The sequence below is a fragment of the Balearica regulorum genome, chromosome 3, assembly GCF_011004875.1.
Source record: "Balearica regulorum gibbericeps isolate bBalReg1 chromosome 3, bBalReg1.pri, whole genome shotgun sequence".
In the NCBI taxonomy this organism is placed as follows: Eukaryota; Metazoa; Chordata; class Aves; order Gruiformes; family Gruidae; genus Balearica; species Balearica regulorum.
The window spans coordinates 67,896,373-67,911,047 of NC_046186.1; the positions used below are offsets into that span (position 1 = coordinate 67,896,373).

Below are 14,675 nucleotides of genomic sequence, written 5' to 3' on the forward strand. Positions count from 1 at the left end.
GTGATAGTAATAATGGTGTGCGAGGGTTCCACTTTTGAGTCAGTAGCTTTAAAACACACAAGAGAGTGCTACCTGCTGCGATCTATTAGGAGACTCTCTGCTCAGAAAATCCCAAATATGATGGTTGATGTATATGGAAAGTATATTATTAAACAGATTAAGACCACAGCTGCTTATATGTGTTGCTCCATGACATTTGGGGTGAGATGTATCAAGCCAGCAGCTTTGGCAGCAAAATTAGTTTGGAAAGCTCATGACCCAGGTTCCCAGCACCTTCACACATTGTGTTTCACTCTGCGTGATAAATTACATCAATGAAATGAGCCAAATTAAAACATAAAACTCCAAATATGAAAGAAGAATGAGAGCTAAGTCCATTACTTTAGTGTTAAGTTTACAGTGCAGCCCCACAAACAATTTTGTGAGCGTAAAGGAGGGGGTTGATGAATTGTAGAGTACGTGTGTGGGAAGGAAGAGCAGGGGATGGGAAGGTAAACGCCTACTGCTAATGCTGAGTTTGCCATGGAGGCCAGTGAATCACGTTGTTCCAGTTTGGCAGAAGGAGTTTATTTGATACGTTTAAGAGAAAAAAAAATCTCCAAAACCACAATCTTGAGGATGCTTTGGCAACAGCATAAAGTCACGCTTAATCTCAGGAGAGCTGCTTCAAGTGCCAGAACAATAACTGAGTCCACGTATTCTGGCACGGTATCAGAGGCCAGACCCTAAGCGCTGCTTAGGAGCTCCAAGAAGTCACCTCCTGCCCTCCAGAAACTGAAATACTGCATTAAAAGCCTCAGCAGCTGTGAAAAGCTAAGGACTGCGAGCACTAAGTTTCTTTAAAATAATGCTACTTGATTTAGCTAGAAACATAACTATCTCATTCTAAGGAACCACTTTTGAGAAATTTGTTATGAAAGTATTATTATAGGTCTGAGAGAGTCTTACTTTGACGCCATCTATATCCATAACACGAAGAGCTGACTTGCTATCTGCAAATGTCACCAGCATTTGACCTCCACTGATCCTAGTAAGAAAAAAACAAAGGAGAGAAATCAGTGCATTCTACTTCGCCATTGAATAAAAAGCCTCAAAAGCAAGCATGACAGTTTTGTACAGCTATGTATTTGGGATTTAGTGGTGTTTTCCTCACAGCTCTACTTTTTGGGGAGGAGGAAGTGATCTATGAATCCTAGTTGGCCTCTTCCTCTCCCTCATTCTCCCATGTGATCCCAGCACCCTGCCCTTTACTGCGTCGCCCCTGAAGCAGTAGTACAAACGACTCAGCAGCTGTTGATGGGATACCAAGTCTGATACCCACGCTCCCTCTGTATTAACTTCCATGGCTCTGCATATCCCTCACCTCAGAGGACATGTGATGTTCCCAAAGCCTAGTATACCATCACGCTGTAAAGCATTAAAAACAAAAAACCTCCACCAAACCACATTCTGTTCTTGCTCCTTTTCTTCACAAGCAAGGTGGTGCTGCTGTTCCTGCAGGGCTGCTTTCAAATCCTCAACTTACATTTGATACTTCATAAAACCACACAACAACAGGTTTTCTCCATTAATAAATGGATCAAATAGAACATAGACAAGTTTCTGGTCTTGTTTCCCAGGTCAACTGTCAGGTCTTGGCCAGTTTTGCCAAGGACCCGCCAGGAGAAGCAATGCACAGTAACGAGGCCTGAATCTAAAGATGATTCATTCAAGCCTCTGCTTTATGGTGCTGTACTGAACAAAGTTCTCCACTCAGCCAAGAGAGCCGTTAGACTATTTCTTTAACAGGTTGATGAGAGATAAAAGATATTCAAAACACTTGTATTCAATTTCTAATGAAGAATTCAACATGCAGTAAAAGAATTCAGCATACTACTTTCTAATACAAAATTAATTCTGTCAGGACAAAAAGGGAATTTCTAGCCTGTGTTTTTGAATAGATGACATGCCATTTCAGATCCCGAACTCACCTGACCAGAACCACAGTGCCATAATCCTCAAAGATTTGCATAAGCTCCGTACGCAAGTCCTCAGGAAAATCATTTTTCTCTTCAGGCACTGGTGATAGCAGGTTTACCACTACTGTGGCATCCAGTGGTCCCTGGAAAGATGACACTTCCTGGAAAACACTCTCACGGGCAGCTTGATTAACTTCCTGAACTTCAACTTCTACAATAGCTAACACTGGCCTGCATGAAACAAAGGAGAAATGCTTATTTAAAATTAAGGTCAACATCAGCCAACAGGAAGATCAACATCACCCAACAGGAAATGCTTATATAAAATTAAAATCAACGTGAAGCAGTAGGAGAGATAAATTAGTTGTGTGAAGGACAGTTTAAACTCTATACATCTATGATTGCTTCCACGATGTCAAATCTCACCGCAAATATTTATTTAAGCCTGCTATACCTTAGAAGGAAGTGATTATTATGTTCTACACAGAAAGAGAAGTGGAACAAATTACTTAAGGTCTCACTGCAAAAAAGCACTATGGCTGGCAATACAACCCAGAATTTCAGATTCTGGGGGATTGTTTCATTTTTCCTGCAGTGGAAGATCATGCCTTGAGCACTGTCAATTAGCACTTCTGTCAAACCTGCAGTCTAAAAAGACCAGGATACTTCCCTCATTATCAAACATCTATAGATCAGCACAGCAATATACTATTTTCTGTCAGACAAGGCCACATAAAGATGTCTTCTTCCAAAAAGTAAGGACAAGGTACCAGAAGCGTATAACGTGGTTATGTAGCAAACATATGTCAGTCCATCACATTATAAGCAGCCAACACTGCAAGCTTGCTTCTTCAGCCATTTCTTACAAATTACCTCTCTGTGTTAGATCTAAATAAAATTGAGAAAGCTGTCTGAAAGAGTAAAGCTTGTCTCGTCTCAGTGGATGCAATCCACATTCTCAGACTTCCACCTGCACGTACACACAGAGCAGTAACCAGGATGGCTGCTCTTCTAACTATGTCAAAATTGCTGCCTCCTACTTGCAGTAGAGCAGGCTCTGGAATACACATTACCAGAACATATGAAAGCAACAACAGCAGAGCTAGAAAGGAATAGTAAAGGGCAAAAAAAAGTATAGGAAATGTTAACTATTTCTATAAGCACTATGAATCATAATGCATTTCCATATGTCACAAAGATAGAGCTAAGCCCTTTTTCCAGCACAAACTTTGGGAAAGCAAACCTGCTGACTGTAATTAAAAAGCAGGTTTTGCAGTCAAGTTTGCTGAAATAGAAAACCAATGTACAACAGCCATGTTTCACAGATTGCATCCTCAGGGTCCTATATAATGAGTGCAGCAGTTCCACTGTGCTTTGCGGAACACAACAATGTCAAAGCCTTGACACAGAGAAATTGATTGCAAGAGGCATGTTCTTCCATTGCTGGAGGAATACAGAACAGTCCTCACAGGCAAGAGCGTCATGAGAAGCACAGAGCCAGCTACTGTGAGTCACTGAATGCTGCTATGAGAAGCAATATTGTAGCATTTCCATAGGGCAGGCATGGGCTGAGACAAAGATTATTTGGAATGCAGGTGAGCTTTCAAGCTGTATTTATTACAGCATTTGTTTCAGAGAAGTGAAGCGGCGACAAGTTTAACAAAGAAAGGTCATTCACATCCCTAAAGAGAAGTTAGTGATATGGACCAACCAGACGCACTGGCCTTTGTTTTTTCCTCTTCATCCCATCTCCATTTCTAAGGCAAGCCCAGAAGCCCAACACTTCACTGCTCTGAAGAGGTCACACCTGGCCCTACGTACATGGCTTACAGCTCTTCAGTCCGCATGGTCTCAACCTCCTCTTCTCCCACAGCAAGCTGAGCGAGAGTCCATCAGAGCAGCTTGTTTTGGTATCAGAGCTTTCCAAAACCAAGCAACAGAAAGCCTGCAGTTTTCTATCCCCGTTGCTGCAATTTATCGAACCCTTGCTGAGATCGCAATGCAGAGAAAACAATACAGGACCATAGATACTTTGCCACCCTGGTATAAAACCCACTATGAGGGGAAAAAAACCCCACCAAACAGATACTGAACACAGAATAAGGGTGTAATTCCTGTTACAATCAGACTCAGTCCCTCACTCTGAAGGTGTAACCTAGCAGCCCTTTCTCTGATTATTTGCTTAAGACTTTACCTGTGGTCAGATGCTTGCAGTTCCGCTCTCCCATAGTACATCAAGGCTCCGGGGGTCCAGGTGTGCCTGACTTTAGTTTCAGCATTCAGATCGCTGTCTAGAAGATTGATCTCTCCAGCTATGAAGCACAAAACATGATTTAAAACTCACTCACAGCTAGTTTTACTAACAGTTAAAAGCTGTTTTATTAGGATGCACTTCATAGATCCTAGTAGTGGGAAGTGGGGGTCTTTTTGTTCTTGTATAAACCATTCAAAGAAGAGCTTGTATCCTTAAAGATTTACAAGTCAGGGACTAGGAAAAAAATACAGAAAGGACAGGGAATACCACAGAGACAGCTGATCACTAGAATAAGACACCTGCAAAATGGTTAACCTGAATGTCACTCAATTAATTACCTGTACAATCTGGGTTGATAGAGTCATATTAGTATTTTTCCTCCTGGCCCATTACTGAACATAGAAACCAACGCTGTACTTGCAAAATACACTGCAAATCTGAATAATACACAGGGACTGGAGAAATAATACACAAGAGATGGGAGAAAGCAAACGAATGCAAATCCAACCTCCAAATACTTCCTTTGCAATGCATCAAGGTGACAAAAAGTGCTTGAGACATTATGCTAGAGTGAGGTATTATATTGCTGTCAGTAACAGGTCAGTGTTTGGGCTAATGAATAACTCTATCTCTTTTTTGTGGAGTTGAAAATGAATTAATAAGGAATATGGCATTTCTGCCTAATCACTTGCATGGGGCTACACTTCTCAGAAGGCAAACAGTCCTCTGTCCTATAGCAGCAACAAGAAGCAAGGCAAAAGAATTAGAGAGAAGAGGCAGAATAGCCTTGCCACCAGCAATAAAGGAGAGAAACTCTGGCAATGAACTAATTAGAAAAGCTTTGCAGGGCTGGGAAGGTGGGTGAACAGAGAAGAGCTCAGTTATATACCCACGTGAGCTAGCTGTGGGAGGCCTACAAGCTCTAAAGAGAGGAATCTGCCTTGGCTCTTGCAGACCAGCTAGATAGGTCCTACGTGCTGTGTGTGCTCCATCACCTAAAGTCCTCCCAAGGGCAAGCCTTGCCATTCAAAATAAGGAATATGCATGGAAAATGCTAAACCGTTTTCTTTCTCCTAAAATGAAAACAACTAGCACAAGAGAGTTCTTTTAACCTCCTTATAATGTCTCATACAGTTTTTCTTTCCCAGATCACATATTTCTATCAATGGCCTAAGCTCCTAATTTTACTTTATTTTTCATTCCTTAAGTAAGCGTGAATATATTCTCATTAATATGTACTCTCTGATTGACCTAGCTTTGCTTTGTAGTTTTTACATTTAGTGTACTCATGGTATGACGTGGATTCCAAGCAGTTCCCAGGCAGGCATGTGAAAAATCACATCTGCAAGCACAAACCAAATTACTTCTCCAGTGATTACATTTTTAATATGAATTTGTTTGGATTTTATAAACAGTGGGAAATAGATGTGCTTGCAGACTGAGAGAATGGTTATGAAAACCATCCCTGGATACACAAAGAAATACTTTTTATTTTGTTATTGCAACTTTTGAATAAAAAGTGAAAGCAGCTCTTCTGTTGTGGTGGCCTCTTACGCTCTCAAAGTACTTTATAAGCACTAATTAATGAAATCTCCCCCAACTGCAGACACTAGCAGAAATGTTTCAAAGCAGAAGAAATTACAGAAAAGTGCTTATACATAGACTGAGGACAACAGTTAAAACAATGTAGCTGTTACAACACGGGAACTTTATGTGGACTAATGATTCTATTGAAAAGCAACAGACTCATTTCTAGATTGCTACAGCCGGATTGTTTTCAGTTCCTCAGCGAGCTCCCAGCACCCTTTCAGTCTGTAGCATGAAGCCTTTCTTCCCATGCTCAAGAAGAAAGGAGTCTCTATCTCTGCAAGTTATTCCAGTGAAGCCAAAAGAACATCTGCTTGAGTAAAGCCACTGCAATTCGAGTAAGCCTACAGGACACATCTAAAGACAGCTCTCAGCCCAGAACTCACTAACTCCCTTCCTCACCATTCACTAGGTTAAATCCCCTTATGCGGGTTCTGGATGAAATCTGAAACAACTTTCAGATATAGGAGGAGGAAAGACTCTACGCACCTGTTTTTTCAAAAGGCAGTTTCTTTCTCCACCAAAGCACTCTGTCAGTCCAAGCTGGGGTTCTGCACTTATCACTTGTATCATAAGCCTCTGAGCCAACATCATATTTATATGTTGGCCCAAAATTAATAGTCCCTTCATGGAAGTCTTTAAAAATCTATGAAAAGAAATACCATGTCTTTGATTACACTACAGATGAGGTAGGTGCCATTGTGATGTATTAACTTTCTTGCAAACAAACAACATCCTGATTTTTAAACAAGTTACTGCATTCATGTACTACAAACAAGGCTCTGAAATTGCAACTTTTTCACTCTCTCAAGGAATTAGACCAAAAAAGATGAGACACACTGCCTTACTTTTCCACTGGATTTTTGCTGTTGTAGTTGATCAAATTCCAAAAGTGTCTTCCAATCTTGCCGTTTGAGAAAATAAAAGACTTCTTCATATGTTAGATCAATGCGATAGTTAAAATCACCACACCAGAAGACATAGTCATGTGAGAACACGCTCCGCCCCTGGTTTAGAGGTACAGAATACTGTTAATGTCAAATCACATTCATGAAAACACCTCTTAAATGCACTGAAATGTACAGCTCAGTCTCTCTGAATTACTAAATACCAGACCTACTTGTCACATTCTATTTGTTAAAATCCATCTTCTGCTAAAATAGAATGGTTCCTTCACTGTCTTTTGCATCCTGCTGAGCTGAATTTTGTAAACAAGAGTGTCAGACTCTGAGCTCTGTTTCTTGAAGGTATGTCTAAGCTGGGACCCCAGCTTTGTATTCACCATTTGGCTATCACGAATATTAAAAATTTATGTTCATTTCCCTAACACATTTCACACACATATATTTACATCTTCTAAAAGTAACATAAAATGTGCTTCTGGTACCAAGGCACATTCAGCAACAAAGGTCCTGAGTAAGAACGAGCTCCAAATTTGATCTTGTGTGCACATCATAGTTTTGTAAATGTATTGAAATGAAACGTCGATGAAAATTCACTCCAATTCTAAGTTTAACATCCTATCCTCTAATCATTTTTTTTTTTTTTTTTTTTTTTTTTTTAGTTAAGCTATAAATCTCTAAAACCCAGAGACTGGTAAAGGAAATGTTCCAGAGCTGTGGCTGTCACAGCACTAGAGGGCACTCTTTATATGTATTGTAGACACAAGGTACATTTTATTGTAAATGTAAAGGACATAAAATAGTTAATGAGGTATTAGAAGGAAAAACTACCATAAGCACAACTTTATGGCCATTTGGAATAGACATTCTATGCAGGACGTTCAGACTGTCAGTATTAGTTGTTCTATAAAACAACTGATTGATATGCTGCATGTGCCAAGCCTCTAAACCTTGCAAACAACAGGGAGTTAAAATGTTATGCTTTGCAAACTAAATGCCATTTTCTGCTGACTAACCAGAATACACAAACTGGTCCGTTCCCTCCCTGGACCCCTCCAGAGAGGTCTGAGAAAGAAAGCATTGTGGAAATTAAAGGAACCAACATTGAGGGAAGCAAAGAAGCACTACTATCAAATCCCATGGGTTATCTGCTGGCCTGAGGAGACAAGTGTGAAATAAAACACTAGGGTGATTGATTTGACACCATTTAGGGGAAAAGTTATTCACGCAGACCAATAGTGCCTACTTGCCACACTCTGAGAAAAGCCAGCAGCTCCTTGACAGTGACACATTCATGAGGACACAATGAAGGGAACAGAAAGTACCATATCAGTGACCAAGAACAGATATATCGTACCCGAGCAGGAGCAGCTAAAGCACTGATGTACTGAGTAGCACGGATGGTCTTTTAGGAACCCATGCTAACTAGTGCCAGCAAGAGCTATCGATATCATGCTCTCCAGCTGTAACACCAAGTCACCTAGATCTTATTCATGAGGCTTTGCAGATTTGTCAGTTAAGTTGCACCATTCTGAAAGATCAACTTGCAAACTGTTCAGAGGTGAGGACTTTTCAAGCACTGCAGCAACTCTGTTTTTTGAAAGGCGTAGAACTTTTGTAAAGCAAGTGCTATACTGGTGGTATCCGGTCTCCTGTAAAACACGCTTCCTCTTTTTTTTTTTTAATGTTTTCTTTACCATTTTCTTTTATGCCCGTTCTCCATGGCACTGAGATGACTTCTTTGATGACCTGTCATCAAAGACAGCCTGAGCCCAGCTTTCATAATGTAAAGATATAGCCTTTATGTCATATGTCTTTAGCATATATACACCTACACTTACCATTGGGAAGCTGAGTTTCTGTGTGATTTCTTTATAATCTTCATTCCTCTCTTTCACCTGAGTCTGCCCAGCAGTTAAGTGACTGCAGATAAAGCAGAAACTGGTACTATAGAACTGAAAACGAATGCTCACTGCCCCTTTATTTCCAGCTTTTCCTCCCATTCCTGTCTTCACAGTGTCTATTGCTACATCCCTGTATTTAAAAAAGAAAAAAAAAGGAAAGAGAACAGAAGAGAGTAAAGGGCTGCAGGGACAAACATTCAATTAACTTTGACTGCAACATAAACGAAAAGCCAGTTTACAATGCCATGTCTTCTCCCATCCGGAAAGCTTGCTGCTTTTAGGCACCATCTTTTAGGCTGTGAAATCTCTTGATGATGCCCATGTACTTATGTTGCAAAATAAGTATAAGACAATAGTATAGAAATAAAACTATTTGCAAGTACTTTCCTCGTCTTCTTGTCTTGCTGTATTGTTTGGAAGGGACATTATTTCTGAAATACTGGGAATTTCTACAGAATATATTTTTCAAGTTTACCTCTACCATGATTTTTGAAATAGTGACAATAACTAATTTTACTATTATGTTTCCTTTTACTTTTGAACATACGGGAATTTGCTTTTCAGACAGTTGATTTAATTAGTGTTACTATGTGTTGAAACCCAGCTTCACAGTTGATGCCAGATTTTTCAGTCAATTAAAGAGCAACAGATCATAACCTATAATTTGTTAAATTAGATGCAATAAAATCAGTGGATACTGGATACAACTATTTATACCTAATTCCTAAAATGAGTTCTGTACTGATGACAAATTGCTTTGGGCCTCCATGTTGTTAATTACATAGTATTTCAATGTCACGATTAGCATGCACTTTACTACAGAAAGATGGCTTGGCCAAACAGATCACCTGCTCGCAAGGTAATTTCTCCCAGATAGCCAGTCTACTCTGAGAATAAAGCATGCCTGTCTGATCAGATCAGTAAATGATGAGATCATTGTTGTAGCCAACCCCAGCATCATCCATGTCCTTCCCAGTGAGAAAATTTTACTTTCCAGACAGAAGTCAAGCAGATCTGGACTAGAATATTACTGGTTTTAAGCAAGGGGCAGGCAGAAAACCACTAAGTCTTATTTGAGTTATTGTCAGGCATTCACGATCTGAATAATGCAAGATGTTACAGGCTCTCTTTCTCCCCCCACTTCATTTTCTTCTCTCTTCCCCCACTCCTCATCTTTTCTATCTTTTTTCTCCCTCTTTATTTTCCTCTCTTTTCCTGACTGCAGAAAACCACCAGAAGAAAGGCACAGGGAGGCAAAAGAGGACCATCAATGTTTTCTATGAAAAAATGGGTTTTAAGCACTCCAAAAGAAGCACGTGTTAGTCTTTTCACTCTAAGGAGTTCTCTCTTCCTGCTGCCTGCCTATCCAACTACTGACTGATATTTATCTGATTTGCATTCATGGCAAAGGTTATGTTGAGATAATCCACTGTACATTCAATTGCTTGTATTTCATCAATCCTTTCACTGCTGTATAAGCTTCAGCTATTCTCTCGTTTCATTTCTCCATTCTCTAACTTCTGTCCTAATCTCTTTAATCTCTGTAAGCACAGAAGCCTTTTTTTGCACTTCTGATCATTTTTGTTCTCCTTTTCTAGACATGGGAAAAACTGCGTGAGCATACAGATTAGGTTTGATTACTCTCACATAACAGGTAGCAGCACATTAGCATTAAATGATGAAACTTGGTCACTAAAACCAAACCCTTCCCTTTCCTCTTGAGTTTCAAAGGGCTACATCCAACTCCTAGCAGTTTGACAGCAGCAACAGAGCCACTGTGCTGTTCTGCTTCTGATTTCCATTTAGACCATGCACTTCCTACTGGATTACTCAAATTTCTTTTAAGCCAGGCAAAAAAGTCAAAAACTGTAAGAAACATTTTTCCTCTGGACTGCTTTGTACCAGCAAAAATATGCATTTTTTTCAAACCATGTTGAAGAAAGATTACTGGGAAGGCAGCAGTGCAAGACCATCAGGGTTATCTGGACTGCGTTACTCTGCCCAGCCTACGGCACCTGATGTTGCACAAGCTCTGCACTGATCTTCTCAGTAGATATGAGATCAGAGGGAAGAAAGAGGCAGCTTTTGATATTTTAATCACAAAATGCAGTGGCCAGTCAGTGCCCCTAACATGGAGAAGAGGACACTGTTTGGATCACTCCAGACTTTAAGGTCAGATGCCCAAAGATAGTTTTGGCTAATTCATTTCCTACCATTTATACTTAGCCTACATAATTCTTGCCCAGGGCAAAGGCATTTTAATGCAGATATCCTTGTGGCTTTATAATCTTCTAAGAGCAAGAGAAGTTTGGTCAGTCTCTAGGGACATCAGTGCTAGTAAGCTGAGGACACACAGCTCTGCACCCTCCTGAGCAGACACATAGTTCTGGTTCTTGTGACATCTGGGAGAGACAAACACTTAATGGGCCCTTATAGCTCTCAATTCTGTAAAATGTCAGGGGGCAAAATTAGGTCTCTTTTCTCCACCCCCCTTTCCACCTTTTCCACTACTCTTTTCAGGTCTGGAACCAGCCCTGTTTCCATATGGAAACACTAAGGAGAGGGTTAGAAAGTAAAACCTGCCCTTCAGGCAGAGGCAGGCACTTGCCTTCACTTGGTGCTCTAAATACTCTTGGACTTCCTAGCTCAGGTCATTCCTTTTCCAGAAAGACAGCACCTGAACAAGGTGCTATACCCCAACTGCTCACCTGGAGCACGCCCGGCTTCTCAGCTGAAATGGGGGAAGATATTTGGGCTGCCTGGCCTTCGCGCCACCCACGAGGATGGACTCCAGATTACTGCTGCCTGGAAACACGTGTCTCTCCCACACTGAGCAGAGACCAGAATCCAGGTTTGCCTGATTCCCACCAAGCTGAAAAATCACTCCCACCCTCTGTGGCCACACTCCAACAGCAGATGTTACTGAAGACACAGGTTGGGGGTTTTGTTTCGGGGTTTTTTTGGTTGCTTCTTTTTTTTACCTGATGAAGGGGACATGATATGGTCGTACAAAGATGAAAAGACAAACACCAACAAGCTGTGCTGATGTCAGCTGAATGTAGCGATGAGTCCTGGAAATAGCTTTTTGAAGCTGCTCTCCCCACATTTTTCTATTTGTTGTACTGGAACAAACATAAAATCATTTAATGGAATCAAAACAAACCACATACAGTCAATAAAATGAGCAGATTAACTGTGCCTTAGGTTTACAGACGTCCCATTAGGCTGTAGAACTGCAAGTGCTGCAGGATGCATGGCAGAGAAAGATAATAGCTCCTTGTGAGCCAGCCCAGAGTTAGCAGGGTCAGTGAGCCCAGGCACACCACACAAATACAGCTATCCTGCTTCTGGACATGAGAGGGATTTTGTCTACTATGCTTAAAAAGATCCATCCTCACATGACTTTTGATACCTCTACTCACTGGGGATAACTGGAAGCTGACTGTAGTAACCATAATCATAAAAACCATGTTAGTAACCATAACCAAAAATCCATGTTAATCTCACAATTTGTAAGATTTCTTGTGCTCACAGTGAAGAGATCTTCTCCAGATCTTCTCTGGCTGGGAGATGACTGGCTACCCACAGCTGTTGGCTGTTCTTAGCTGAAAGTTTGTGGGTGGGTGCATACACCTCCGCTTCTGCAGACCTAGCTTTTTCTTATCTTCAAAGTCAACTGATACATGCAGATACACCACCAGCCCAGCAGCCATGCTAAGCACTGCTGTCACTTGTCATTTCCAGAACAGACAACTAACCGGTCAGCCTCGTGAATCAGCATTGGACACATTATTATTCAGATTCAAAAGGACAAGTATACACAACAATCTATTGTACACGCTGATGTGCCAAGCTCCGGCTTTGCCTTTAACTCCTTCTCTAGCCACGATTTTCACAAATACAATTAGCCACAGAGACATTTCGTTCATTTTAGAATTCCCACATGAATGCCAGTTATGTTTGTAGTCACTGAGCACATTTTTCCAACATCAGACAGGGGTTTAAGGACAAGCATTAAATCAATGTCAACCATCAGAATTCTTCTCTGCCAACATAAAACCTTAAGAGACTTAGGAAACACAGTGTATTCTACTGTACAGAAGTTCTACTGTACAGCACTTTCAATACCATCCCAGTGCCATTTGTTCACGGCAAACATATTTCCAGCTATGATTACAAGCAACAGACTTGGAAGAAAGTCTTCTACACATCTGACCATAAAAGAGAACAACTCTGGAGGCTTTCGTTTGGCTGGTTCCTTTGGGGGAGAGGGTGCTCATTTTGGGTTGTTTTTTTTTGAGTTGTTGGTTGGGGGTTTTTATGGTATTTTGGTGGGGTTTTTTAACCTACCTGGCATTCACAATATTCCCTGCATTTAATTCAACCATCTCTTCAAATCCCACTGCAAATATGTCAGGAGGGCAGTTCTCATCATCTGTTGGCAAGACAGAAAAGTCATAAAAGAGTTACTATTTTGTTGTTTCTTCTAATGACTACTTTTCTTATTTCTGTCAGAGATCATTCCTGTAGTTCTATTTTGTGTATCCCCTGCCAAGCTATACATATTCATAGTTCCTTTAATCTAATCTCACAAAACAACCCCTGCAGTTCCTCTGAAATTTTTTCCTGCTTTTCTCCCACCAGTTGGTCTCCATCTCTCTTGCAGGAAGCAGTTCAGAACAGAGCATTATATTGTAGCAATGTTAAGATGAGAAAATATTCGATGTTCTCTCTCCCTCACCCCACTCATCACTAAAGCCACAACATCTCACTACCCACCATCTTTCACCCACTTGTCATTTTACTCAACATGCTTTTCCTTTTCTTTTTTGATACTGATTCCTGTGTAACTGAACTTATTGTCCACACACCAGTATGTCACTTCCATCTCAATACCTTTAGTAAATTTATCTAATAGTTTAATGAAACCTTCAAGTTTCTTCTTATCTTCTTTCTTCCCAGTCCTTCTTAGATCACCCACACTCAAGGTTAGGTTAGGTCACTCTGGAGCACAGTGAACATCCCTTCCCTGACCCAGGCCTGTGGATATTACCCTGGTAAAACACCAAAGATCAAATGCTCTCATATAATAGTGCGAAGCATATCTGTTGGCCCATCAGGTCTGTCCATTGCCTAAAGGGATTTTCTTTTTTTTTTTTTTTTTTTTTTTTAAAAAAACTGGCCAAGGTAACTGACATAATTCAACATGAAGACATAAATAGTAGACAACTACAGGAACCTAAATCAGATCTGCCTCAGAAAATAAGAACAGAAAGAAAAGTAAAATATGCAGCAACTGTCTGTAGACAAAAGGGTGACTAGCATATGACAGCTAGCCTCCTTTTCTAGCTTAACATGACACACACTGTCACATGTGTATTTCCCATTAATAATTTTGGACATTTGCCTTTGAATGTGTGCCCATTTTTGTAAGCACTGCACTGACATTACCACAAACAAAGACATTTGCATGGTCATACCCTAGCTCTGCACATAATTCAGCTCTCTTCCAGAAGCTGCTAGACCTATCATGTTATGGTTGCTTGTACCCTGTAGTCCTGCTCCTCCAGTTCTCTCAGGGGAAGGCCTGGCAAGGCTAGCACATGACAGGTGCTCAACAAATTTTAATATTATGCCCATGGTCATGTGTTAGCACATCTAAACTGTTCCTGAAACAGACTGGACCAATCACTTACCTAAGCTGCTCAGAGTACTGTGGTCTGCACCTAATCACGTATCCATGCACTCAAGCACTAAGGGTTCAAACAAGACACCTTTTATAAATAGCCAAGGATTTGAGGAATGAATCGCTGAGCTTCAAGGTTAGGCACAGGACTATCCCTGCAATGCCTGCAGGAAGCTAAATGTTCTACTGTACCAATGAAAGCACAGATTTTGCCATAGTTTTGCAACCACTCAATTTTTAAATGACAGAACATTCACTTTTCATTTTCCTTAATAAAATCTGTAAATCAATTACAATACCTGACCTTGTTCTGTAAATAGAACAAGAAATTCCGCAGCCAATTTAAGGAAGCCATAAGCACAAGAGCTTTCTATACTGCTAAAA

At 40.6% G+C, this 14,675-nt stretch overlaps 1 protein-coding gene across 4 annotated transcripts in view; it reads right to left on the reverse strand.

Annotated features, from left to right (window-relative positions):
• The window catches only part of SYNJ2 (synaptojanin 2), a 68,372-nt gene that overhangs the window by 9,561 nt on the left and 44,136 nt on the right, over nt 1-14,675 (reverse strand). For all 4 annotated transcript variants that reach the window (XM_075748317.1, XM_075748318.1, XM_075748316.1 and 1 more), the window contains 8 exons: nt 12,956-13,040; nt 11,587-11,727; nt 8,543-8,735; nt 6,648-6,806; nt 6,289-6,445; nt 4,153-4,270; nt 1,971-2,189; nt 949-1,027 (listed from right to left, as the gene is read on the reverse strand). In XM_075748317.1, coding sequence (XP_075604432.1) covers nt 949-1,027; nt 1,971-2,189; nt 4,153-4,270; nt 6,289-6,445; nt 6,648-6,806; nt 8,543-8,735; nt 11,587-11,727; nt 12,956-13,040 — 1,151 coding nt within the window. The remainder of the gene's footprint in view (nt 1-948; nt 1,028-1,970; nt 2,190-4,152; nt 4,271-6,288; nt 6,446-6,647; nt 6,807-8,542; nt 8,736-11,586; nt 11,728-12,955; nt 13,041-14,675) is intronic.